The following is a 26,747-nucleotide window of genomic DNA, read 5'->3' on the forward strand; positions in this document are numbered from 1 at the left end:
CACGCTACGCTTCTATACCCGTTGAACAAGAAAAACGCCAAAGGTCATATATCCCTATGTATCCAGTGCCAGATAGTAGCAGTAGTACTTCTCCAGCTCGCGGCCATGTTTCCACATGTGCAGTCAGTTGCTGCTGCCCCTCAACGTAAACTCTATTTCATCGAGGTTGCACCAATATCCACATTTTTCTACGTACGTATGTACATACATAGAACCCGTGAGGAGAGCCGTGATGACGAGCGGATAAAACGTAGCCAAGCTTGCTACCCAACGTTGAGCTCTTTTGCGACTGGCCATGGCGGACATGGGGTCCCGGAACATGCCGCCCGGTCACTCGGCCGAGCAACGAGACCCAGAATGGGTGAACTGCGGATGATGGCTCTGATGACGGAACCCCGGGCGAGGTTATCGCAGACGGGTTGCGAATAGCGGCTGTGAATATGTGAATGGCGAGCGTAAATGATGCGAAACTGGGCCGTGGTTCGTGGCTTCATGGCGGGTGCGAGGACGGCGTATCGTCTGCGGATTGCGTTGTGGCGGATCTTTGACGATGAAAAGATCCGCAGAAGTAGCCGTTGACTGCATCGAATTATGTTTGTTTTTATTAATTTGTTTGATTCTTAATCTGTCGCAATATATTCGTGCCGGCGCTGCATTAGGTAGGGCCTAGTTATGCAAGCACCGTGCGCCTGGTCGTGCCCAAACCAGAGAACCGTGACATACTGAAGGAAACACTGTATATCACATTTGTATCATTGGAACCATCGAGGTGGTAACCCCCCCCTCCTGCCATACTCTGGCTGGAATGTGCAGCAACACTTGGCAAAGTTAGACATGTAAGGGCACTTGGGTTTAAATGCAACGCTGCCGGTACAGTGGCACTAGAGAGACCCGTTTGTGTAGGTTTGAGTATTCCATTTCCTCGCCCCCGTGTTGGTCACGGCAGCCTTGCAGTCTGTCCAGTTGGTCGTCGTCGCCCGTGTCGTGCATGCTATGTCTTCCATGACGCAGACGAAGGCGATGTTTCCCCGAGTCCAAGGCATTGCGGCAGCCCATCCTGGAGAAACAGGAGCGTCATCGAGGCTGTCCCGACATGACGGTTCACGCCAGGCATCTGATGAGTTGGTGGAAAAGTGGCTTAAGCCACCTTGGTCCCGAGCACGTGGACTCCGTAAATACATGGTGATTCATGATCATGGCTGTCCTTGGGGGCGGGCTGTTCTGTTGCCATTTTACTGACTGCCACACGCGGCGCACTGAACCTGCCGGTGAGGATGCAAAACGTGATGGAGCGTCGTCCCAGAAGCGCATGCGGAGATGATGGATTCATTCTTGTCCCAGTTGCGAAATTGCATTTCCACATGACTAGTTTGTAGTACATTTGACATGCCTCTGTATTATACAATGCCCCCAAGCCATCAATCTCCAAAGACTTAACTCCCAACCCCCTGGACGCCTACCGATACGGCCGCTTTTTGGGTAAAAAAAAACACTGGTAAGAAATAAGAAAATGAATAATCGTTACACCATACAAATTTCGTGAACCATTGCGCTCAGCTACAACGACGTGTTCTGCTGTGTTGGGCGCACACCAGGCCATGTGCCAACATTATTTCATTCTTCGTCATGTTCTCCTCCCGGAGACGTGTGCGTGAGTCATTGCGGAAAATGCGTTGAAGGGATTGCGCTCGCCGCCGGCATCATGCTCTGACACGGAACCTCGAGGGCGACATGTACCAGGCCGTCCATGATGCCGCCGGCGTTTGTGGCGTACGGCGGCGTCCCCGCAGGCCACAGGCCTGGCAGGGCGGGACTGGGTATCCTGGCCTGCGGGCAGACCTGTCCGCACGTGACGACGTCGAGGCCCGGGTTGGCCATGCATGTGGCGTTGATGCTCTCTGCGGCGTAGGCGGCGGCCACGGCGCCTTGCAGGGGCGCGTCTCTGCTCTCCAGGCCGCACTTGGGGTATATCGTCGACATGACGGCCGCCGGACTGGTGGTCTCGCCGGACATGGACGAGTCCAGGTCGCAGCCGCCCGCGGGGGACAGCAGCAGGGCACCCGCGCTTGTTCTCGCCGACATGGAGTCCTCCATGTCGCCGCCGGGGGGGAACGTTGGCGACTCGAGCTGGCAGTTGATGCGGTGCATCTCGGGTGATGCGTGTGTCGATGTGCCTTCGTCTGTGTGTGCGGGCGTGGCCGACGGGCATGGCAGCGGGCTCCCCTTCATCATGGCCAGCTCGCACTCGAGCTCCAGGTTCCGCTGGAGCAGCTTGCGACAGCATGCGTGCGGCTTGTTCCTGAGTGTCTCCAGCTCGGCCTCGAGGTGCGAAACCTGGGCCTTTCTCCGGGCGCGAATGGCCCTCTGCGCGTTGCGGTCGTTGGCCCGCTTGCGCGCAAGCTGTTCGGGCGTCATGGTGGTGGTCGACCTGTGGCCTGGGGGACATGGTTAGTTTGCATGCTTGGTTGTTCGTCTCGGGGGCTTTACATACGTTTGCTGTGCGTAGATGCAGATGCAGATGCCGATGCCGATGCAGATGCAGATGCAGATGCTCCTGTAGCGTCGGTTGAGCTGGGGTGATCCTTGACCTTGTTGTTATCGGGCAGAGGGACGGGCCGAGTCATCTCAAGGTCATGCCAAAAGACAGCACTTGCGAGGATGCTACGTACGTAGTAGCAGTCTTGACTCTTGATGCTTTGATGGAGACACGGGCACGAGCCAGGTCATGGCGAACTAGGGTCTGGTTCTTTTTATTCTCCTTTGGGCCTGGTTTCGACACATGTCGAACTATCCGCCATCTCTGACGAACGGCTGAGCCACCAAAAAACCTAGTCGTTGTGGATCTGCGTGGCACGCCAGACGTCACAAGCCCCAGTGCCAGCATCTGGAGAAGCCGTGCGCCACACTGTAGACCAGAAATGCTGGTGCCTTGTCAGTCCGGCATGCCAGCTCCGCGCTCCCATAACTCAGAGTCCTCACGCTGCCTCGACACTGGCCCCAACGGATTGACGCTTTCCTTGGCCTGGGTGTTGTAAATGGCAGCTGGACGGGTGTTTTTCCGCACATTCAAACCCAACATGTGGGTCAGGACGAGGCGTACGTCAATGGCTTTCCACCACAGACCTTGCGCGAGCTCCCTGATTTGCCCAAGTACGAGAGGGGCACCAACTTTAAATCAAAACCACGTGTTCCACATGGCATCCCCTCTTTTCCAATATGTAATCAAAGCCTGGGGGGAACGGGGGGTGCGCAACGGATAGTTCCTCGAATCGGCCTGAGGGTGGCAGGATCCCATCCGCGATGGTCCAGCCAGCAAAGCTTGATGCGCATCTCAGCCATCTCAGCCTCTTGGGCGGTGGCATTTGTTCCCAAATTGTCCAACGTGGATGGATCGTGGCGCGGCTGCCGGCAAGCCCGAAATCCAGCGGCACAGCACAGATTTGGACAGGCGCCCAAGCCACGTACCAGAGCTGTGGTTCAGGACCCCATCCGCGGTGGTCCAGCCACAGCAAAGCTTGATGCGCATCTCAGCCCTCTCAGCCCTCTCAGCCCTCTTGGGCGGTGGCATTTATTCCCAAATTGTCCAACAGGGATGCATCGTGGCGCGGCTGCCGGCAGGCCCGAAATCCAGTCCGCGTGGTATAGCACAAATTTGGACAAGCTCCCAAGCCACGTACCAGAGCTGCGGTTCAGCAAGACAGCTATCTGAAAGGTTGACTGCCACATGCTCAAAGGGGGGGCTCGATGCAACTGGGCCGTCGTTGCCTCGCAACTCGCGGCAGTTGCAATACAGTCGGTAAGCTTGGCGCATTGCATCGACTCAGCCTTGACGTCCGTCGGCTGGCCCTGCTTTCTTGCAAATTTTGTTGTAATCGCACAGTTGCATAGACGTCTCATGGCTATCAATCAACCGTGGGTGTGAACGGGTTTGATTGGGGCCCGGCAGTGGGTGGGGCCGCGCACCGGCGGAAACGTGCTGAATTCCGTCAATCTGGGTACCGGGCGGAGATCCACTTGTTCCGCTCTTGCCAAATATTGAACCCAGTTGAGCGGCCTTGGCTCTGGTCGATCCCCTCATGTTTTACATTCTTCCGTTCTATTCTACCCCAGGTTCCTCTGCTTCCATCGGAACAAGAAGCCCCACATATAACACGGTAGTACGTAGTTTGCCATTACAAAGCTAAGAATTGCTGTGGCGAGGCAAAACGGAAGCCAGGCGGAGTTCATTGCGCGCTCACGTCAGCCTTGTTTTGCAAAGGACTCGGGATGATGGCATTATTCGCTGCACCAAGTCGCGGCATCTGGTTCAGTCAAGGATGCAGGATTCATGTAACTTGATGGAAGCCTGCATGTGAATACAGTACATGGAGAGAGTCACGGCCTAAGGCACCAATCCACGTTGCCTCAAGTACATACATACTAAGTACCTGAGTAGTTCTAGCTGCCTCCACATCTCAACGCCATGATGCAACATTTGAACATTGAAACCTGCAATACCACCCTGCTCCAAAAATCGCAGTCCTGTCAAACCAGACCCGACTCTTCAAATGCAACACAAATACGTATCTCTGAACCGATGCCCAGTGGGTCGGGTCTGCAAGTTGCAAGTTGCATGTGCTGACCCGCTCCAGGACTGTCGCTGACGGCTCAAAAAAAAAAAAAAAAAAAAAAAGGAACGAACCTCCGCCACCGCGTGGGGTTGTCTGTCGCCTTTGTCATCCATGGAATCGTCCCAACCCACCTCGCGCATCTCCCCAACAACCGGCCCGGCCCTGGTTTGGTATTAGCCATGGGGGCGTATCGCGGCTGTGACAACTGTCGAAGATGGAAGAAAAAGGTAGTTATACCATGCCGCCACCATAATCCCCGGCCCAAAAAGAAGGCTAACCGAGGCCTCGCCCATCGTGCAAACCAGTGCGACTGCGCCCGGCCCAAGTGCTCGCTGTGCGCCCGCAAGAACCTCCCGTGTGAAGGGGTTGGCCAGCAGCGGTTTAGATTCAAACACCAGCCGGCCTCGCTCTCCGTCGTGAACAAGCAGCACGCCGCGGCTCCTTCGCGCGTCGCCAGCCCGCCCAGCAACGCCGCGAGCAAGCTGGCCGACTCCATCGTCGGACTCTTTGAGGCCCGTCATCCCGGATATAATCTAAGTGCCATAGTGAGGAAGTCTACTGTCCAGCACATTGGCCACTCCCCGGTGCTTGATGCGTCTCTTGCGGCATTGGTTGGTATTGTAGAGTCCCTGGCGCCTGTGGAATCATCCTCATCATTATCGCGGCTGCAACTGTGCCGCTCAAGCACCGGGCCTCTTCACAAGTACACGTCTGCTCTGGGCGCGCTTCGCGAGAGCTTGGATAACCCCGTCATCCGGTACCAGAGGGATACCCTGCTCGCCGTGTTTGTGCTTTCCTCCTGCCACATGTGGCTGGTTGACGGTGCTGATGAGTCTCGCGGCCATATGCACGGGCTGGCGCACTTGATCACCGCCGTGTTGAATAAAGATGTACAACTGCAAGATCAAGCTCAGTTTTCCGATGACGCTCTGAAGCTTGCTGCAATACAACTGGTACGTGTACAGGACCACCAGTGCTACTTCTTGTCCAGTTCCATGACCGGCCCTTGGAGCCCTTTTTCCCCCAAGAGTCACTGACACGAGGGACGTAATAGCTTCGGTCAAGCGTGTTCAACAGTGACATTCACATTTATCCCTGGATATTCAAGGTGTTTGATGCAACGGCCGAGCCGCGACATGTGGCGCCTCGGCCATGGCACAAGGGCGAGACGAAGAAGCCGCTCTGGCCGTACGACTTCTACTGTCTTGACATCAGCGTGTACCTGATTATACCGCAGCTGCTGCGGCGCCCGAGGGAAAACATGCAATCAATCGAATTGATATACAACATGATCAGGCGCGCCTATCCAAGATGCGTTAAAGATGCAAATCCCATGCATGAATTGGCCGTCGAGGATAAAATAGAACACGACGCCTTTATACAGGCCATCCAAGTGGAAGCACAGTCGCTTCACATCGCCATCGGCCTCAACTTCAATGCCTTTTTACGCGCATCGGGCAGAGACTTTGATGACAGGCAACTAGCAGAGGACCGGGCCGCATTCTGCGCCGATGCCGCCACGCTGGCGGAAAAATCCAAGTCTCAGCTCCCGTTGAGCGCACACCACATTCCTCTGTCCACAATTGCGGCATGGTGTACCGCAGACCAAGGTTCTGATTTGAAAATCAGACTACGCCGGCTGCTGGAAGATTACCGCGCTTCTTACGCCATGATACATGTCCTGCATTCTGCTCCTTACTGGCGGGAAGCCCCGGAAAAACTGAGCCGTGAGATTCCTTGGTTCCCGAAATATATCGGCAGTCCACGAGAAAGGACGACGATAGTGACGGAGGATAAGAGTGACGAGTTTGACGAAGAAATGTACGAGTATTGCTGCATTTTGTAACATCTACAGCAGCCAATTGTAACCATGAAGCTAGCTTGAGGAAACCATGCAACTTGATAACAGCCATCATATTGCCACTCTGGGTCCCAGGCCCCCTAATCGTAGTCATAACCAAAGCACGTCGCCCTGCCCTGGTGTACTCTGTACCGTGGGCTCGGTTGTTGTAGACGGGGTGTTTTGCGCCATGGGTCCCCGGCATGGCTGCACGCAGTAAACACACGACAAGTCATCAAAGTCTCTCGCGTTTCCATGCCTGGTTATATACTCGGCACACATGTTGAGCCAGAGTCGCAGGGGTAAAACAGAAGGCGCGCGCAGAGGACAGGACGCCGTGCACAGATGTAATCAGTAGCACGACGAATATGGCGCGAATGCGAGACGGACCGTGCCAAGTTGTGAAATATTCTGGTGTTTTTTGTTCCAAGCCTGCCCAGCTACGCGTAGTTCATCAGTGATGCCAATGTCGCAGGATACCATACATACCCTTGCCCTTGTCTTACAAAAGAGCCGGCTGACTCAACCCCGAGTCATTCATTATCCACTGCCGTCCATCGAGTTGGCCTTGCTCGAAACAAGCAGACCTATAATAAGACCGAACAAGCCTAGCACCGAGCTGAAAATCTCAATGACCAAAATCTTGACAAACCTGCCAACAAAAGTCAGCACGCAGAAGCAGGAAGCACGATGAGAAGGAGGGGGGGAAGAGGGCCCAAATCCAAATCCAAAAAATGAAGAAACCACGCACAGTGATGCATCGGCAGCGTCAGCAAGAGCAGCACCACTCCCGTTAATGCCCACCGCCACGCCGCAGACCAAATTGCACATGCCGACGGTGATGCCAGACCAGAACAGCGAGTAGCCAGTGTAATACGCGTCGGCGGAGAAGGCCGCCGCGCCCGTCGCATAGCCAACCTTGGACGAGAACACAATGGACATGATGATGCCGTAGATGGCGACGACTTCGCAAAAGATGATGGAAATGAGGTTCTTGGTGCGGATCCGCGGCGCCCTCACCGCCGCACCGAGGATGGACGAGCCGGTGATGGCGATGCCCCTGCGCGCACAGTCAGTCAAAAGTCAGCTCCTTGTCCGCGCCGTTGTCCGTACCATGCTGCGCCGACGACAGACAGACCCATGCACAGCGCGATGCCTAGGTTCGCCCAGGCCGCCGGGGAGATTGACTCCAGGAAGGCGCCGACGTTGAAGGACTCGCCGCTGCCGGTGAAGAGCATGTCTACCGTGGGGTTAGCGGGTGCCGGGCACGCGTTGTGTGTTCAACTGTTTCACGTACATGCTCCCACGACGAACAGCAGCGATAGTATGCTGTACGTGGCGTACATTGTGGTTGACGTCTGTGCCACCGGGCTGTATATGCCGCGATTTTCTTTGATGGATGATGTGATGCAGGGTGAAAGCTGGCTGGGCTTCCCTGTGATGATGAATTGAGATGGAATGAGGTTGAACGTTCAAATGATGTTGGAGCGCGCCGATGCGCGGCTACTTGATTGGTTGGTTGGTTGGTTTGGGTGGGGCTGGGAGCTGGGTACCCTGTACTATGTATCACGTTTGCGTTTTCGGCTGCCATCATCGTTGCCGCTGTTCATTGTCGGAATAGCATGAAAAAGAAACTAGATATTCTGGGAGGATATTATGGACTTTGTCGCACAAATCCTCAAATTTTTCATGTTTCATGGGGCCAAGAGTGGGTGGCATGCACACAATTCCCAACCACTTACATGAACCATAGCCAGTTTCAAAGCTACCGGGCTCTATTGAGAGCATCTCCAGACTCAAAGTTGTACAAATAGGGATCAGTATGATTAGAGCTTAAACCTAGTCGTTTCACACACTCCCATCATGGATGTCGTAAAACAAAAGAACCAGGAATTGATACTTGATTTTTTTTTTTAAAAAAACAGGGCAATCTACTGAGATCTCAAGCGCCCCTTGGTCTGGACTCTGGACCGGCGGCGTGATTTGCAGTCCAGTAAGTCACTTTTCTACCAACTAGTTGCCAATGAGTATTTTGTCTTGAACGAATCAGATGCCTAGTGATTTCATTCTTTGCACTACATATATAGCTTCACGAGGAAACATTATACGAAAAACAGAGTATATTAATACTAATGTAATGATGCCTTTAAGTCTATACCATCAAGTCCAGTAGGAAACGTGTGCAATCGTGAAACCATCGAGTATCTCTCCCCACCATTAACACTCAACGAACCTGATCACAAGGTGTGTACATGGACCAGTCAATGGCAGAGACGTTCTTGTAGCAGTGCGTGGTCTGAACGAACTCATGGCTGGGACCGACTCCCTTTGGGGCATCTGGAAGCGGAATGCACTGTGGCAGCAGACGGACGGGAGTACATTCCTCTGGCATCTTCCAAAGATTGCCGGTGGGGTTGGGAAACATCTTCAGGAGATTCATCTTCCTGCCCCTGTAATACTCGACAGGCCGGTTGCACATTGCCAGCCCAGGCACATTGAGAAAGGCGCAAGGATGGTGGTTCGGGGTCATGGCAACACCTTTCTGGCCTGGACCGGCGTCTAGTCTGAAGACAAAACCTTGGGCGGCATCGCCTTCCAAGCGAAAGCTGAGGCCGTACGTGATGCTTTGGGAAGCAGCGTCAGAGAGGATATGAGCATTGCCAGAGCGGAGCTCATCCTCGGTTGCGTTTTGGTAGAAGACACGCCGCGATCTGGTAGTTCTGGTACCAAAGAGACTGTTGGGAGGGCCGATATGAATGCTTTGAAGAAACATGGTGTGAACAGGCTCTGAAAGCTCGCGGGACGGATCGGTGTTGTTGACGACCAGGTGAAAGCCCTGGGAAGAGGACTTTGCTGGATAGTTGCCGCCGGACTGGCTGACCATGGGAGAAGCGGCCGCAAGGCCAGCGAGGATGAGAGCAGCAGCACACACCATGTTGAATGACGTTGTGTACACGGTTTCAAGAATGAAGGAAGATGCGGGCTCTGTTTTGGCTGTTTTGTATGACAGACTCTAAGAAGAATTGTGTGCTGGGAGCATATGACAGATGAGAATGATGCAAGAAGAGAACTTGGAGAAGATGGCATGGAAGACGCTCCAGTGGTTATAATACGTCTGGTGTCATTCACGTTCGCGCTTGACAAACATTGAAGCATTACGTCTGATACTTTTAATAACATGAGCGGCTGCCATTTTTAAAAAACCTCGCGTTGAGCCTTCCGGCCGTCAACACATTGGGTAGTCGCAGTCGACTCGACCGTGGCTCCTAGCATGTCGTACCTTCAAACATGGCAGGAATCATCAGTGCTGGTGGCACAATCTTCAAATGCTCCTTCTCTGCGCAAATTTGTAATATGAAGATGGAAGTCGAGCCCAGGATTGTAACACATTTGACGCCGAGCCGTAATGGTTGGAGAAGCTTAAGAAAGAGCACGCTGAACAGAAGGTCTTTGAACGTGGCCTCCTTGTCGGTCGTCGATGACATCACTCGCCGCGACCACCAAACGTGGCGAAAAGGCGGAGCGCAACACCACTGGACAAAACAGTGGGGGAATAAGAAGCATGCAAGCAAAATCCCACCAAGCATAAATACGGGCATAAATACGGGCATACGGGCCTAAAAGGGTCCAGTCACACTGTACACATGACGAGTTTGCCGCTCACACTCGGCACTAGGTTTCCGCGTTGGGCAAGCCGGGACGGTCAATCCTGTCGTCATGCCGTCGCGTGGGTTTTAAGAAACCCGTATCTTGGGATGGGAATTCTTGATGAACATTGATACTAATCGGAATCATGACGGCGTTGACCCGTAATGTGACACGAAAGGGCCGACAAAGACGGAAGCCAAGCCCTCCCACTGGTTTAGACGACTTTGATGCTCCCCGGATCTCCGAGGGCCTGTAGGTACTTAGATATAGTAGGTAGGTGGCCAGCTGCCTTGGCATTTGTACTCGAGCTTGCGAATTTTTAGCACATGTACCGAGTACTGCCAGCTATCATTGGTCTCTGTACAGAGTTGGCATTGGTGCGATGAAGGAATATGGTTTGCATGGATATGAACAAGGGTCATTGACGGGGCCAGAGGTGGAAGAAAAAGGCGGGGGAGGGGCAAGTAGATACCTGAACTCAAGATACTCAAGCCAGAGGTACCAGTAACTTTTTTTTTTTTTTTTTTTTTTTTTTTTTTTTTTTTTTTGGCTTCTCGGTGCCGAGTCAAGATGTGTCTTTTGGAGTCTAATCTCAGCCTCGGTCCATGGTCCCGAGCAGAACGTGGTATATTCCCCCAGCTGCACGACAGCGGCGCATGAAAATGTCAAGGTTCAATGTTGCATTGTCGACGGCTGGTGCGACCATGTGACTGGCTCAGTCACTCCAGAGGAATAACATGACGGCCTTTATTCCACAATCCACTTGGGCGTAATGTTCCGACCTAGCAAGTATCTGCGCTGCCGTACTTCACAAGCCGATCGCCTCTAGCAAAAGTCACGAGCCCCGTGAAGCCATGTCCTTTTGACACGGCGGGACATGGGAACCCTGCCGAGGACCCGTAGCATTCCGTACTGTGCATATCAAACGGTGCCATACTGGATGGTTCCGAAAAGAGAGCCATGGCTTCTGGCAGGATGATGCGATAGGATGGAGGTGCTGCTACTTCTTTTCCCATTTGGTTTGTTCAATCCGTGCAAAGCTTGCCTGTTTGCTTTGCTCGTCAACTGTTCATGTTCCCGGTAGGTCCGCACCGCGCCATGTGTGGCAAGATGGGCATCTGCGCACCCGCTGATGCCTAGCTTCGGAGTGTGGCGTCGAGGACGCGATAGTACGCATTTGACTGCAGAGCCGCATCGTTGTGTCAAGTTGGTCGTCTAGGGCTTCTTTGCATGTGCAGCTTGCAGCCCAGCTTCGAGGTTGCAGATGTTTCTGTCCGGGTCGCATCCACCCAACTGGCCATGATCAACACAACAGCTCCAAAACTGCATCCAGATCGACGCGAGAACTCGTAAGGACCCCGGAATAAAAAAAATACATACATACGCACTCTGCTTGAGACCCGTATTCTGTCAAAGTCCGGCGGCTGCGGCGCTTTGCCCCCATGCACCGTATCTTGTGGTTTTATCGCCTGCCTCCGCTGCCCCCCCTCCCGTCCACCATCCGCTGACCCCCCGCAAGACACCCAATGGGCACACAGCACATGCGCAAACCAGATCACCAAGACGAGCGGCTAATTGCAACGACAGAGCACGACCCGGACAAATAGCCATGCGTTGTTTGGCAATCCTCTAGCGCTCCACCGCAAGATGCATGGTGTTAGGGGTCTCGGGGTGCCAAAAGGCCATGGTAGACTCGGTGGCGATGCAAGCAAGGGAGTTTGTGACTCAGGGGAATCCTGTAGTCAAAAAAGTCTTTAGGCTAGATTAGGAAGCCGGAGATGGAGATGCAACGACAAGGGCGAACAAGATGCTACGAAGATGAACGGAATATCATTCTTTACCATGTTCACTATTGCAGCATCACAAACTAGCCCAGATCGTGGCCATGGGCGGTGATCCTAGTCTTAGACTCTCAGCCCTGTCGGCTGACAAACGAAGTACGAGACAGGTTTGTACATTTGCAGCAGACGCATGGAGCAATCTGACATGGAGTGTTGTCAGCGGTCAAGGGTGAGCTGACGGCAGCAGGACGGCAGCAGCCTCGCAGCTCATCATGTTGAGAAGCGAGCCCAACTGGGGTGGCACAGCATCTGACGCGGCTGTCAAGGCTCGTCGACGTAAATCCACGTAATATGGGCGTCCAAGTTGATGGCTGAGGTGAGCAGTAGGACAGATTTCACGCAGCCAGCCAGGCAATAGTACTACTAGGTAGTCGGCGAACCGAGACAATCGAGTCTACGGGCGAGACACCACTGTCGTCGGAATGTCTCGTTTGGCAGGCCGCAACAGACGGGCGCCGGGCTAGAAGCCGCCAGCTGCCGCTTTGAGCTGCGCCACATGGTGCCAACGAGGAGAGTTTACAATAGAAGAAGGCCGACACAAATGACTGAAGGGCAGAATGGCAGCGTGGCAGAGTGGCGGAACGACAACTTGCCCTCTGTGGCAGTCGAGTTTGGCAGAGTCGCGAGATGAGGCTGTTGGTCCGTCCTCATGCACACTGTACACACCCAGAGAGAGCGAGAGGACGAGAGAAGTGAGGCGTCTATCGCTGCCTGATGTCGTATTTGCCATCAAAGTACTGCGTAGAAAATGTGACGATGCTCGGCGCATTCTACTGGGCATTCAGATGGGTTTCTGGAGACGGCAGAGATGATACCTGTTGGCTGCTTGTTGGAGAGTCGAGACACTTTGATACCGCGTGGTAATAGCGATGCGAGGCAAATATGACAAAAGCTACCAACAGTAGAAAGGTACCGAGTACCAGGATGCAATGTACGCCGCATTCGTCCGTTCTGGACTGTGACCGTTCTTCCATCTCAATGTTGCCTGCGTGGCACCATACGTGGGAAGCCTTCACCCAAAGGCCTTTCGTGGCAGCTCGCTCAGCCCTGTGATTCCGTGAATCTGCCTGGAGGCAGCCCGCCTGCCTACCTCCAAGACGTCCGGCCGGCACACAGTGCCGTTTATGCCCAGCATCCTGAAGTCAGGTTGTAGAGCTCTCGAGTGAGCAAGGCCTGGTTGCAAAGGACTAAAGATACCTGGCTTCGAGGTACATGCTGGCCCGGAGGGACTCGCCCCCCCCGGCACTGTGTCCCCTCAAGTCGGTGGCTCCTTCCTGCTGGTCCCAAGGCAGCGCCCCGCCAAGCCCCGGATCGACGTAACCCAAGTCCCCAGTCCAGATTGCTCCAGCCTCCAGCCTCCGAGCCGCTATTCTCGCTCCAGACCAGGCAGACCTACATCTGAGTCGGTTTGACCAAACCCTCCGCCCCATGAGCAAGGCGATTATTCTACGTGTACTCATCTTTTGCGCCTTGTGACGAAATCTTGCGGTCCAGCTGTCTTGTGAGCCGCATGCCAGCTTCATTTATTTCCTCCTATTCCCCCCCCGGGGCCCCGTGCGTCTAACTTCTCTCTTCCTTCCTTCCCCCTTTTGCATTTGCATCTGCATCACATCCCGAAAGTACTTGTGCCTGCGCACTTCAAATTAAAGCATCTAGTGACCGAAATCATCAACAGCCTCTCGGCCAGCTCGACATGCCCATCGATACCTCACGATCGTACGCCAGCCAGAGTGTCGGAATCAGTCCGTCCTGCCAAGTTCGCGGCGCACCCAACGCAACCGCATGAGTAGGAGCTCCCACTTGGCTTCTCACCAGCGCCACCAGCCCTCCACCACACCCCATCTCACTCCGCTCTCTGACACGTTCCCCAACATTGCTGTTATCCCTGTTCCGACTGGTCCCGGTGCCACCGCCGCAACTTGTGCACCGTTGGCCGAAGGTCGCAGCGTTGAGAGTCAAAAAGACGCTCACACATATTCATGACTCGTCCGGTGCCGGCGCCCGGACTGCTTTTTTTTCTTGATAAAAATCTCAAATCCCCCCTGTCCTTTCTTTTGGGGGGTTGCTTCAACTCTCAACCTCGAAAGAAAATCCCCGGAGTCGACACGCGGTCGGGCTTGCAGCTGAAATATTGAATTCAGCACGCAGGCAGTCTATTTGCTTCAGCTGAGACTTAAATACGACGCTTTCGTTCCGCAGCCCGGCGTTGTGGTTCAGGTCTCCACAATTTGCTGCGTCTGTTTACTGAATCTCGTTAATTTTGCCCCTCTGAGCTCCAGCTTGACTAATTCGGGGCCCACCACAATCCAACTCCGATCCCGATATAACAAAGACTCCATCTCCTTTCCATCTCATCTCATCTCCTTGACTCAAACATCAACCATCCCGCACATTCTAAAAATATCTTCTTTACACACAAAGAAGATATTTTGTTACTGCCTCCGCGCTGGCGCTCCCCATCAACGACCAGCGCACCAACGAACAACACAAAGACGCGACGAACCAAGACGCGACGCAACCCACGTCGCCACCACAGACCCAGCCTCACACATCCTCCACTACCATGTCGCCCAAACAGGAACCTACCTACTACCTCGTTCCCAACATGCGTGCCCTAGACACGTCTGCCCACGAGGTCGATCTCGACTCGTATGCGTGGATACAACCGATTGTTATTGACGACGAGGACTTGATGTTTGGTGGGAAATCACTGAGCGCGTGGTATGAAGAAGACCGTCGACGACTGAGCAGTGGAAGCGACGATGGAAGAGCCGAGCACAGCCAGGATGAAGAGAGACGAGGCCGCGAGCGCGTAAGGAGACATTACAAGGGATCCAAGAACCACGGACAGTGAGGACCTTGCGCGAAAAGACCTTTCAAGTTCTGGACTCTTTTTATCCTATGCATATCAAGTTGGAGCTTCACGGGACGAACTTGGGATCGTAAAAGTGGATGGCATGGCCCGGAGCCAAGACGTCACAATTATACGGCTTCAAGCCCACCCTTGGCTGAATTCTACATCATCGCATCACCGCATCAAGACGATAGACTTCTTATACCCATTCAAACTCGCGACGAATACACGATGGCGAACTTGGATAGCTCTGACATCAGAGACGCTTAATTCTGTATAGAGGGGAGAATGCGCACTCACTAGGAGTTTTGGGGACCTCTTTTTTTGTTCGAATTACTTTCGCTTTAGCATGTACATTGCATTGTGGCTCAGGATAACAAATTTGTCACGGAGGGTGCATTGACAGCTGACAGGGTGTCGGCACTGAATGGCAGGAATACCATAAGTTTTATTTTGATTTGTGTTTCCCAGTGACTGGTGTCATGATTTGCCTTTTGCCATGCATCAACCGTAGAGGTAAAAAGTACTTGACCCGGAAAGGAGTCTGCACATGGGGGGCCTTGGGGTCTAGAATACTGAGGCATGTTTACGACGTCATTGACATGACTATTCCGTCAGGAGTACGTATAAATTTCTTTTTAAAAAAAAATCTGGTGTAGTATTCCGCGGGAAAAAAAAAAAAAGTCGCCCCCCTCGTTCGTCCATCTTCACCCACCACAGCCACGTGTGTTGGCACGCCATACCGACACATCTCATAGCTCAAGCTCCAAATACAAACTTTGCGCCGTCGGAATAAGCAGCCATGATAGGCCAAGCATCAAGGCTGGGCGGAATTTCGACTATGTACTACCGCCCACCCCACCTTGTCCTCTCGATGGCTTGGAGGAAAACGTGGTGGCTGCCGGTTCTCGGGGTTGCCGGGTATTGTGTGCCATTCTCTAGTCGGTGCGGCGCGTTGGGTGAATAGGGAGAATGGCAGGCGGATGGCTGTGTTTAGGGGCTTGCGGTTGTATTGTGGGAAGCGGCATCATGAGATGCGACTCGTTGGTTTGCAAATCTAGGCGTGGATTGCGAGATTTACGGAGAGGGAGGCGGATTGCGCCTATTCAGAACGAGTAATGACTTGGATGCTGACACGTGAGGCTTGTGATGGGATGGTGGTGATGGGGCTGGGGTTTTCTTGGTCGGGAGGTCTTGAGCCTGTACTGAATCATGTATTGATTGGTTGTGTACGACTGACTTGGTCGTGAAGACAACGTCCGGGCATTGTAGGACATGACCATCTGAAGACCTGCCTGCCTGGCAGCTACTAGTTCAGGCTTGTTCCAAAGTGGCTGTTGGTCAAGATGTCTTGACGGCCTTTGTTATTTGCAGAGTCGGCTGTGGATATCTGAGGCCGTCGGGCTGCCGGACAGGGCCCTTTGCTGGAAGCGGCAGACGTCGACATGCGATAGAAGGACATTTGGATCAACATTAAGAGAAGAGAATATGTATGTCAATACTGGGCGGAGCTCCAAACTGCATGTCACATCTAAGTAGGCTGTCGGTAATAACCAGACCATATCGACGCTAGCTTCAGTCCCCGACTCCCCGCTAGCCGCCGCTAGCCTCTCCGCATGATGTCCAGGAACCAGACCATACAATGCGCTTCAACCTTGCCCAAGTTCTTCCCCGTCACACTCAACATGCTGCGGCGACGATTCCTCGACCGCACGCCAATGTTGAACATGATGGATGCGAACCGGCCGCCATGGTGTCTCAACGCAACGTCATTCCACGTCCCATGATTCGAGATGAGAAGAGACCATGCGTCGCTGCCTTTTGCTCCCAAGATGGCTTCGTCGACCAGCCGCCGGGCTTCCAACACCGAACGGCAGTAATGTAGGAAACTTCTTCTAAGCGCTGGCATCAGCAGGATCTTTACGACTTCCTATATTATCAAGAGGTTCCTAATCGAGCGCTTCAGTGACGCACAATTCTTAGCGCCTGGCAGAATTCATTATGGCCTTTTCCCGGATGATCCAGCGGTAGTTGGTGACCAACTCCAATGTTTCCTTTCATCATGAACCAAGAAGATAGAAAAATGACATATTTCCGACTTCATCGAATTTGGTCCAAGTGGTACACCCATGCCCAACAATATCAAGAAGGGGTCTCACGAGCTCAGCAGCAGAGACGCCATCTTCAATCCGCAGGATCAACTAGAACAGCGCCACGACGCCAACAGTGAATCTCCTCGCGATACAACGAAAACACGAGTGTGTTGTGATGAAGCCGTCTACCTTTGCCGTTGATGACAGGACATTAGAAGCAACGTTAGGGCCAGCATCACAAAGTCATCACCGTGGCAGATACAAGAGCAAGGCGGCTGGGTGAAAGCTTGGAGGCAAAGGAGCGCATGTACGTGGCCACAAGACTATAACGTCAAGGCTATTCAAGCTCCTATCAATACCGGTTCATGACAACGGCGACCCGAGCCATTGCGGCTCAATTCGCAACTGGAACAAGCAAACTTGGTGTAATTTCTAGTCATCATAGCGTCGGTCACCATGATTCATGACCAAACTTGACACCGAAACAGATTCGGATCAAAGAGAATTTTTGGCATGTAAAGAAACATGGCTGCAGACTATGAAGAAAAATGTCTTTGTGAAGCAGCTGAGTCAACAATGTGTCTCGTATCGTGACGCCTAGGGTCTAAACCGAGTAACCGAGTTAAAGCAAACGGAAAGAAGGCCTGCTCGCATTGTCATACAGTCAGACAAGACGGTGCTCTGGTAGACATGCTATGCTGTCTTTGACAAAGGGCCCGGTCATTGCCGAGATGTGCCAAGGTTTACGCAAGGTTTCATCTCGTAGTTTTATTCAACAAGCTCACGCCACGATGCCCCCGGAAAAGATGAGAAAAGAATTATCCTTTTTGCTTTGTGTAAGTCTTATTAGCTTGCCCAATACGCTTCCCCTATCCAGTTTTAGTATCTGCCGTGCCGTCCACAACCTTTGAGCCAACATGTGGTGGCCGCGTACGTGTTGCGCTTTTACTTGGACCGGTGGTGAAGCCACCGCCATCCCACTGCAAGTTCTTAGTCTAATCCAACTTAATGTTTATTCCAAGCATGTTGCAAGAGGCTATAATTTTCTGGCTTGTGTCCGCCGCGGGGCCAAGTGTACTTGTCTTCTTTCCGAAGCAGCGCCGAGCGCCAGATTCTCACGCCGTTGCAGTCCATGTAAACTATACTGATACATAGAGACACACAACCTTTTCACCAATACGCATCGGCAAAGGCAATACATGTTACTCTCAGCTGATTGACTCGGAAGAAATCACATAAAAGGATGTCACGTCCCCCAACAGAAAAAAAAAAGAACATCATCTCACTCATCCTTCACCCACCCACGAATATCATCTCTTATATACACAAAACCCGCAGCTCTCAGCAGCATTCCCAATTTATACAAATATCTTTTCTGCATCTAAACTGCAAGACACATCAACTCCTCCAAAATGCGATTCGCCGTCTTTGTCGCAGTCACCTCTGCCATCGCTCTGACCGACGCCGCCCCCGTCGTCCAGACCGAGGCAGCCGTCCCCGATGTGCCTCATCGCGACCCGGCCGACTACTACAAAGTCGTTGCCGCACAGCCCACCGAAACGGCCTCGATCCCACCTCACAAGAAATACAGGGGCGTTCCTCAGACCACCGAGGGGATCACGGTTCAGAACTCCAAGCGCTGGCTCATCTTTGGAGACCCGACCCTGAACAGGAACAAGACGGAGCCAGTGCGCCCTCAACTTCCAAAGACGAGTGCTAGCACGAACCGCTTCCCCAGGCCCATGCTTCCACTGATTCCGTGCTGCGGCCCTTGCGAAACCTTTTTCGAGAAGAATCCCGCGGGTTTGGGGGTATTTGTGTGCCCGAGCATGCCGAGTAGGAAGCCTTCACCTACTACTACCGAGGGACAAGGTCCCAAGGAGACTGGGAAGCCTTCGTCTACTGTTACTGAGGGACGTGGAACCAGGGTCACCGAGATGCCTTCGTCTACTATTACTCTGGAACAGGGACCCAAGATCACCAAAAGGCCTTCACCTACCAAGGCACATGGACACGAGGAGAATAAGATGTCACAGCTTTAGAGCTATTTAAGGCATGTCTCATGTCTTGGCTTTTGGAGCGAGTCGAGGACATGTTTGGTCCCTCTACTATTCTATCCTTATTACATTTTCCTATGTTTTATTACCCGCTGGTTTTGGATGGGGCGAGTCTCCCGAGCATATCGGAAGCCATCTCCAGGTGTGGCATTTGGACAGGGAGGCTTGGGGGCATCTCTTGCAGGAATTACCCTGCTACTTAGTTAGACACTAGCTGTTTAGCCCTAGTCGTACACCATCCAACAAGAAAAGTTAGTTCGTCTCCAAGATTATGAAGCGGTGTAACTTGTGGCCTTGGTCTGACCCCAACGCGTGCATCTCGACGCCATCAAAGTCACTTCAGCCGAGATGCTACCTTGGGGAAAATGCCAGAATCGTATTAAATATCCAACAGAGTCCAGATGCAAGCCGCATTTCAGATCCAGCCATCTATTCCTCCGTGGCCGGAATGTAAATGTTCACAAGGGTATGATGCACACCCGCCTTGTCCTCACTTACACGCCATCGAGACCAACGGATAGACGCGACGTCTTCCAAAAAGGATTTTAAAAAAAAGAAAGGAAAAAAAACCCCCCATATTATCAACTTCAGCCAGGTAAATATTCCCCTCGCACCTTCCCCCCCGTCCAACAACATCTCACAACATGCCAAGCCAATGTTCAACCACGCCTCCACAGCAACACCCGGCTCAGGCATCGGCGCCGGCGAGCTGGCGGCCAAGAACATAGCCATCTCACAAGACGAGATGGGACAATCACATGGCCCATATTCGGGTATACTTGCCATTATTTGTAGCGATTCTCCTGTTTCGAATGGTACGCGCGGTGGTGTTGAACCATCTCTTCCATCTGCATGAAAACCATCCTTCTCACCTTTGTCTCCAAAACACCAACCCGACGCACCCTCATAGCAAACCACGCTTTACAATCCAACTACCCTACCATCAAGCAGCGATAAATGTCATAATTACTCAATAAATCATCCCCCAGAGCGAGAATAGCTCCAACATCAAAACAAATCACGTGGCCCCACGATCCGCTGTATCACGTGACCCCAGCAGCTAAATCTTCCCAGAGCTGCATCAACACCAAGAACAACGAACAGCCACCACGCGACATCGCATCACGAATTCCCCCCCCTCCCGACTCGCTCCCGTCTCGGCCCTCACCACAGACACCATGTCCGGCGGCCACAAGCCCATCCGTCTACCGCCCCTCAAGACCCTGCGCGTGCACAACCCCAAGCGACAGCCCGAAAACCCCTGCATCGCAATAATGTCCAGCGTGCTCGGTACGTTTCCCCCCTCCCCTTCCTTTTTTTTTTTTGCCCACACGTAGTGCTTACAAACAAGTGCAGCGTGCTGGGCCTCCGCGGGCTACAACGCCTCGGGCTGCGCCGCCATCGAGAACCAGCTCCGGAAATGCATGGACGGGCCTGCGCCGCCGCCCGCGCCCGCGAATACCGTCAACTACCACCTCTCGAGAATGCAGAAGCACGTCACGAGTCCGCGGAAGCAAAAGTAGAGACTCCGCGTCGGCTATCAAATCATGAAAGAAGGCTGTATGCGCGTTTATTGGGGAAAAGGAGAAAGGGGGGTTGGGCAAAAAAGACTGATCGAGTACATACATATGCGTCTGGTCCCATGGACCTTGTGCATTTCACGGCGTTTTCATTGGCAATTTTTTTGTAAATACTATACATGTACGATGTACGGGGAGCAAACGGCCCACTGACGGCTGGTGTACGATAGACGTCGACATCATGGAGCACCAGGGAAATCACAGCTGTACAAGACTACGGGCTTGGCATACTATTTGTAACATCCGTGACCATTTCATTCACACCAAACTTCTAAATCGCTCATCAGAACAGCCAAGTGTCTGAATCAGTATCTATGTAACTTGGCTGAGAAGCCTCATTCCCTCCATAATTCCACGTCTACTATGCACAACCCCAAACTGTTCCAGCTCTCCATGCCACCGTCTGTCTATCCAGCTTTGCAGCCGCCAACAAAAGAAAATCCAGCTCAGTGTCCATAGAGCGCCAAAAAAGAAAAGGAGGAAGAAGAACTAAACCGAGGTTGGAGGAGGGGCAGAAGGCAGGGGGGGAATAACAGGAAAATACAATCCCAAACGAGTGTGTGGCCGTATATACTTTCAAACCAAAATAGAAAAAAGAAAAAAAGAGTGAAACCCAGGATGCGCCCAGCCTCCAATGCCTGGCTCCGCGAACCTCCCAGTAGCGCCTATAAATCATGTCCATAAAATTTGCCCGAAAGATGAGAATATGATGCCATGCTACAGCCTTGCGGTACCAATGTCTCTACAGAACATCCAATGAAATGGACCGAGTCCACATGCAAGCAACCTTGAGGCAACAAAGTCTGCTGTTCGGCCAAGGTAAGAAGACACACTGTCGCGAAACAGGCTGTGGCAGTCCAAACAATAAAAAAAAAGTGATAAGAAAAAAGGTCAGGATCAAGACTCAGAATCGCGTCCAACATCAACAAATCAACTCCCAGTCAAGTTTAAAACTGTGCAGCCATACTAGTCGCTGCGATGCCGTTTAAATATGTTCATCTTGCTGGAAAACGGGCGAAGGAGGGCAGAGTAGGGAAGAATTGTCCGTGTTTGGAGTCGTCGTTCGGAATTCGAGAGGGGCTCTATACGCTAAGATTGCGAATGCTGGCATGTTCTTGAACGCCTACTCGTGCTAAATGTGGTCGGTAAATGCTCTCAGTAACTTCGTGCGACGCCCATTGAGAATAACAAGGCCAATTTGCGACGTAGCAGTCTCATTGGCCTTCTCCAACACAGAAGAGCTCTATCTCTCCAACGCCGCCGGAATACATGTTTCGGACTCCTTCGCGCCACTCCATAAAGGCAATCTGAATATCGTCATCGCTTTCAATGGTGACAAAGTCGCCATCTTCGTCACGGTACCGGAGCTTCAGCATACCCTTGCTAATGCTGCTCGTCATGAATCGTGCAAGTTTAGCGTCAATTCGATCGATCAAGGATTGATAGGTGATATTAAATGCAACCACGAGCGTCACATAGTTCCCGCTATCACAGTTGACCCTGACCTTCAACTGCGTGGGCATGGGCAAATCTGGACTCGCCACGGGGTTGCCGGTCGGAGGGAGCGTCGCCGTACCGAGGGATGGGGACACGTTGCGTGAATTCGCAGTTGCAGAGTCGACTCGCAAACCGTTGCCGCCTGTGGGTGTGTTTCCACGCGGATAGGGTTGTTGGTGAGGAAAATGAGACATCGTGCCCCCGAGGCTTCCCGAGTGCTGGTGCATTCGCTCACGTTGGGCTCCCGGGCTTTGTGTGCTGGTTCGAATTGGTAAATCATTGCGAGGCGAGCCTGTTTGCGATCGCGGGATGCTGCCGTCATGAGCTGGGTGCAAGTGCTGAGGAATGCCAGGCACGGCTGGAATATTACCCTGGCTCGGTTGACGATGTCGAGGGATACCTGCAACATTGACATCCGGTGTGCTGTAAGACCTACTTCTTTGTTGCTGAGCCGCAGTTTGACTATGGGTGGCCATTGCGGGCAGAGAAGGTCCACGAGCGGTCCTGCTACCCATGCCGATTGGATTGGGGGAGGAACCATCTCGTGACGGGGCCCGTGGCATTGAAGGAGAGTAACGCGGGTCGTCCCAAACGGCCTGTGGTGTACCGGCCTTGGGGGGGAACTGATAAGCAGGCCCAGGGAAGATGCCGCTCGTGGTGCTTGTACGAGAAGAGGCTGGAGACTCGGCCACTGGGGAGAAGTAGCTGTCTCCTCCCCTCGAGCCGGGAGATGGGGCGCCATTGCCTTGGATCTGTATATTGAGGGGAGCGGGCGGCATAGGCAATGGGAAACGCGGCGGTGGAGCTCTTGCGATGCCTGCAAGGGATTGTGTGCTCTCCCCTGTGGCAGAACGTTGTCTCAGACTGGAGCTTGAAGCGGTTCGAGGCACGGCGGTGCCCATTGATGAAGGCATTGGAAACTGGGCCGGTGCCGTTGCTGGCCCATAGTCTTCGTCGTCTTCTTCGTCCTGCTGTAGTAGATAGGGGTTCTCAAGGCCGCCGGCTTGGTCTCTGGTCCATGCAAAGTCGTTGTTGATGGATTCTTGGCTGGTGGAGAGCCGTGGCGCATGTTCTTTTCTCTGTGTCTCTAATCCGCCTGCCCATTTCCTCATTGTCTCCTCGTTAAGGAACTTGATCGTGAAATTCTCGACACCAGGGTCACCCTTCCACCAAATCTGAACGCTGTGAGAACCTACTAGAGTGGTTAGCCAACAAAAAAAAATCGCAATCAGTCAACCCCTTTTAGTGTTCGCGTCACCTACCAGGTTTTGAAAGGGACACAATGTCAGTCACGTTAGTCATGAAGATTCTGCCCTTTAGCTGAAGCTTTGCGTTCTTATTCCTGATTTTGGGCCCCGTGGATCGCGTCCTGTCTTTCTTGCCAGAGGCTTCCTTGCAACACAGCAAGATGCATTCAAAAAGGTAAATTTCATACTGCATCAACAGAAGGTTAGTTTCTCCCGATGCGAACATGGAATGGGGCCATTACGTACATCCTTCTCTTGATCACTCTTGCCAGTAATAACACCATACACACCGTGCAGGAGTAGCTTGCCGAATGATTCCACCTTATGTGACTTCCAATCGTCTACTCGAGTGATGAGTTCCTCCAGAGCTTCATCAAGAAGGTCCCGGTTTACGGCTTCGTTGGCTTTGAGCAAAACTCGTTCCGCGGCTTCACATCCCGTGTTTAGATCGTCTTTGACTTCCTCATCTTCCGATTTTTTGGCGAGGTCCTTGAGCAACAATGGATATTTCACCAATCGCTGCATAGGTTTTAGCAAAAATCCGTCCAAGGTGTTAAAGTCTGCGGCGACAGGGTGCTCTGATTGTTGAATTTTCTCGAAAACTTGGTTGGCGATTTGAGCAGCCTTGCGCTGATTGGCGATAAAGGGCTGGTAGATGTCAAAGGCATCTTCGTAGAAACAAAACGGGGCACCCCATCGCTGGACGGCCTTTGGCAAGGAGTTTGTCGTTTCGACTCGGATGAGAAATCGTCGCTGAAAGTCGAGAATCGCGTTGATGTTGAGAAAGATTTGGTGCACAACATCTCCTGGGATAAGTCCCTTTTGTTCCAACGTCTTTTTCAGGTCGTGCAAGTTTTCCAGGTCCTGGACATATTTTCGCTCGGTATCAACCAGTTCCTTGACAATGTGGTCCCTGTAGCTCATTTGCGCGCCCCCTGTTGCGACGGCAGGCTCGTCCTCGGGGTAAGGTTGAAGCTGTAGCAACAGGCCACGTTGCTCTGCCAGATCAAGCACGTAGTTGACGACCTGCGTAACCTTGACGAAACCGCTTGTGTCGTTTCCCATCAAATCTGTAATGACAAAACTCTGGGCGGGGGGGACTTGCAATTCCTTCATACACGCCTGCACAAACCTGAAAATGGCAATCTTGGACTTTTTCGCTTCGGATGCATTTGGGTCTTCCACCTTGAGCGGTTCCGTGGGCTGTAGCGAGTTGTAGATTGTGAGAAGGGGATACCCCGACCGGAACAGATTCCACAAGGGGTCGACAGGATCGGTAGGATCAAGTTGCTCGAGAAAAGGTCCAAAATCGGGCACTTGACTTAATCGTTGTTTAAGGGAGACACAAATCTGGTAGAGCGATCGTGAAGCATCCGCCTTTTGATTGATGATGTTGGCCGTGGCCACGACAGATCCGCCATTCTGCCCTGGAACCACGGTTGCAGCACTACTCAGTGAATTCAGCGACGTTGATGAACTGGTATACGCCGTCGACCCTGACAGCTGGCTACCGCGGGGCACACTGTTCATGTTGTTGTGTGGAAGGACGCTGACGCCGCTCTGGTTGGGGTGGAAGACCGGAGCGGTGTTATTTCGAAGCAGAGGGGCATGGGCCATGTCCGTTTACTCCATGCGTCCAGGAGAAATGAAAGCCCCAGCGTGAACAATGAAGGGCACAGGTGTTTGTCGTCGAGGTGCAGGAATGAGGGGTTGCTCGTCGTAGCAAAAGTGCAGTCGTATGGAGGGTAACCGTATGTTCGTTCGTTAACGAGGGGCGTTGTCTTTGTTTGTCACGCCCTCCCTTCTGGCACGGAGTGGTCTCAAATTTGTAGCCTTGGTCGCGTCATTCAACAAACAATGGTCAGGCGAGACGATTCACGAGAAGGCGAGAAATGCAGCGGCCCGTCCTCTGGCAGGGAGCAGATGTTGAATAGGGCGGCACGAGACGGCAGGTCGAGTGTAGGTGGTTTTTTTTTTTCCCTTCTTGGATGCGCAGACCAACGAAGGCGGTGGTAGACGCAGTCGGGTTTTTGGAGGGGAAGGCGACTCCTATCTCAGCTCAAATCGTTACCGAACGACTCGCGGCCAGCAACGATGTGGCAAATTACCGTCTAATAGGTGAGGCCCGACAAGTCGAACCAACGATGTCTAGGGGCAGGCGACAGTCACCGTCAATTCGGGGGCGAGCTGAGAGATGCTGCAGGCGACGATGCAGACGCAAGTACGCAGTTCTGTATGTTTGGTTTGGGGGGGGGGCAGACAGCTCAGTTAAGGCGGTCGAGGCCGAGGTCGAGGTCTGGTTGCTCAATGCAAGGTGCGGTGGCCACAGCCAACGGTCCAGCGTTCCAATGCCCCCAGTGTCCCGGTGCTTTTCCCCCTGGCCAGTGTGGGAGTGCCTGGCGCGATGTCCAGGAAACGGTCGACTCGAGAGCGCCAGGGCATTTGCCCGTTGTTCCAGAGTGGCTCGCAGTGGCTCTCAGTGGCTCACGTCCGCGCAACTCAAAGTGGGGCGCGTGGGTCTGTGGGATCGGGACTGACGGCCTGCCTGACTCTTCTCCAGCGAGCACGGCGGTGTTCTCGTCGAGCAACGAGTAATTGGTTGGTGAGTACGGAGTAGTAATACTTATTAATGCAGCGCAGAGGCCAGAGGCTCACGGGCTATTGTCTTTATTACTGGGGAGATGCGGCCTTGGCAACACCGGTGCCTGCGTGTGACGAAAGTGAGGCAGATGCAGGCGTATTGTACTCCGTACAGCCAAACAGAGATTGCTGGACCAGGCGAAGCAAGAAGCCGGTAGATCAGACAAGACCACAGAAACAGGGAGTTGGGGGCGGGCGGCCAGAGTCTATTACGTGCCTGGTCCCTTGGTCCCCATGGTCCCCTGGTGCTATTCATTGTCGAGTGACGGGGAACCCGGTTGGCATTCAACGTTCGGAGAGGGGAGCTTGAGCCCCGACGCATGAACCAGTGCACAGCGGCCAGGCTGCGAGAGACGTGGCGGCAAGCAAGTGTCTGGTGTGTGAGTGTGAGTGGGTGCAGGCCACTGGTCCGTTGGCGTTGGCGGTCCGCTAGTGGAGGGGCAGGGGATCAAACTGGTGGTGACATGAACAGGCGGCACTGGAGCATTTGGGGGCCCATGTCGCGTTTAAAACTTTACCATCAAACGTATTGACACCAATCCTACTCGAGAAGGCTACCTCTAGCCTGGGTAAAGTAGGTATGTACTTTTGTTAGTAATACCTTAACAAGTAGGTTGGTCCTATTCAATAGGTACCCCAAGAGCAGGAGCGAGGCTAAATCAATGCTCGGTACTTCAAAACTTAAGTAAGTAGACAACGCTAGACTAGGGCTTTGTCTAGTCTCTGGGCCTGCCTGGCAGAAGTTGGGCTGCAAAGCATGGATTATTTTGACCGCACTCAAAAGGACGGAGAAGTCTGCCATCAATTGATGTAGGTAAATACCTCCCAAGTACGTATGTA

General features: G+C 53.0%; 8 protein-coding genes across 8 annotated transcripts; 4 read left to right on the forward strand and 4 right to left on the reverse strand.

Moving 5' to 3' along the window:
- Positions 1-1,656: 1,656 nt before the first annotated feature.
- Positions 1,657-2,624, reverse strand: G6M90_00g009910 (uncharacterized protein; the record flags this gene model as incomplete). Its single annotated transcript, XM_014694039.1, has 2 exons — positions 1,657-2,435; positions 2,492-2,624. The coding sequence occupies 2 exons, from the start codon at positions 2,622-2,624 to the stop codon at positions 1,657-1,659; spliced, it is 912 nt and encodes a 303-aa protein (XP_014549525.1).
- Positions 2,625-4,789: 2,165 nt separating this feature from the next.
- Positions 4,790-6,456, forward strand: G6M90_00g009920 (uncharacterized protein; the record flags this gene model as incomplete). The annotated part of the gene is made up of 2 exons (XM_066129677.1): positions 4,790-5,563; positions 5,665-6,456. The coding sequence occupies 2 exons, from the start codon at positions 4,790-4,792 to the stop codon at positions 6,454-6,456; spliced, it is 1,566 nt and encodes a 521-aa protein (XP_065985944.1).
- Positions 6,457-6,990: 534 nt separating this feature from the next.
- On the reverse strand, positions 6,991-7,796 carry VMA16 (V-type proton ATPase subunit c; the record flags this gene model as incomplete). The annotated part of the gene is made up of 4 exons (XM_014694037.1): positions 6,991-7,102; positions 7,202-7,510; positions 7,564-7,690; positions 7,748-7,796. The coding sequence occupies 4 exons, from the start codon at positions 7,794-7,796 to the stop codon at positions 6,991-6,993; spliced, it is 597 nt and encodes a 198-aa protein (XP_014549523.1).
- Positions 7,797-8,674: 878 nt separating this feature from the next.
- On the reverse strand, positions 8,675-9,935 carry G6M90_00g009940 (uncharacterized protein; the record flags this gene model as incomplete). The annotated part of the gene is made up of 2 exons (XM_014694036.2): positions 8,675-9,444; positions 9,731-9,935. 2 exons carry the CDS (start codon positions 9,933-9,935, stop codon positions 8,675-8,677), a joined length of 975 nt encoding a protein of 324 aa, XP_014549522.2.
- Positions 9,936-14,502: 4,567 nt separating this feature from the next.
- Positions 14,503-14,793, forward strand: G6M90_00g009950 (uncharacterized protein; the record flags this gene model as incomplete). The annotated part of the gene is made up of 1 exon (XM_014694035.1): positions 14,503-14,793. One exon carries the CDS (start codon positions 14,503-14,505, stop codon positions 14,791-14,793), a length of 291 nt encoding a protein of 96 aa, XP_014549521.1.
- Positions 14,794-18,298: 3,505 nt separating this feature from the next.
- G6M90_00g009960 (uncharacterized protein) lies at positions 18,299-18,928 on the forward strand (the record flags this gene model as incomplete). The annotated part of the gene is made up of 1 exon (XM_014694034.1): positions 18,299-18,928. One exon carries the CDS (start codon positions 18,299-18,301, stop codon positions 18,926-18,928), a length of 630 nt encoding a protein of 209 aa, XP_014549520.1.
- Positions 18,929-20,121: 1,193 nt separating this feature from the next.
- Positions 20,122-20,466, forward strand: MRP10 (mitochondrial 37S ribosomal protein mS37; the record flags this gene model as incomplete). Its single annotated transcript, XM_014694033.1, has 2 exons — positions 20,122-20,233; positions 20,300-20,466. 2 exons carry the CDS (start codon positions 20,122-20,124, stop codon positions 20,464-20,466), a joined length of 279 nt encoding a protein of 92 aa, XP_014549519.1.
- Positions 20,467-21,737: 1,271 nt separating this feature from the next.
- On the reverse strand, positions 21,738-24,884 carry scd1_0 (Rho guanine nucleotide exchange factor; the record flags this gene model as incomplete). Its single annotated transcript, XM_066129678.1, has 3 exons — positions 21,738-23,212; positions 23,283-23,454; positions 23,514-24,884. The coding sequence occupies 3 exons, from the start codon at positions 24,882-24,884 to the stop codon at positions 21,738-21,740; spliced, it is 3,018 nt and encodes a 1,005-aa protein (XP_065985840.1).
- Positions 24,885-26,747: the final 1,863 nt, after the last annotated feature.

Source organism: Metarhizium brunneum, chromosome 1, assembly GCF_013426205.1.
Source record: "Metarhizium brunneum chromosome 1, complete sequence".
NCBI classification, from domain to species: domain Eukaryota; kingdom Fungi; phylum Ascomycota; class Sordariomycetes; order Hypocreales; family Clavicipitaceae; genus Metarhizium; species Metarhizium brunneum.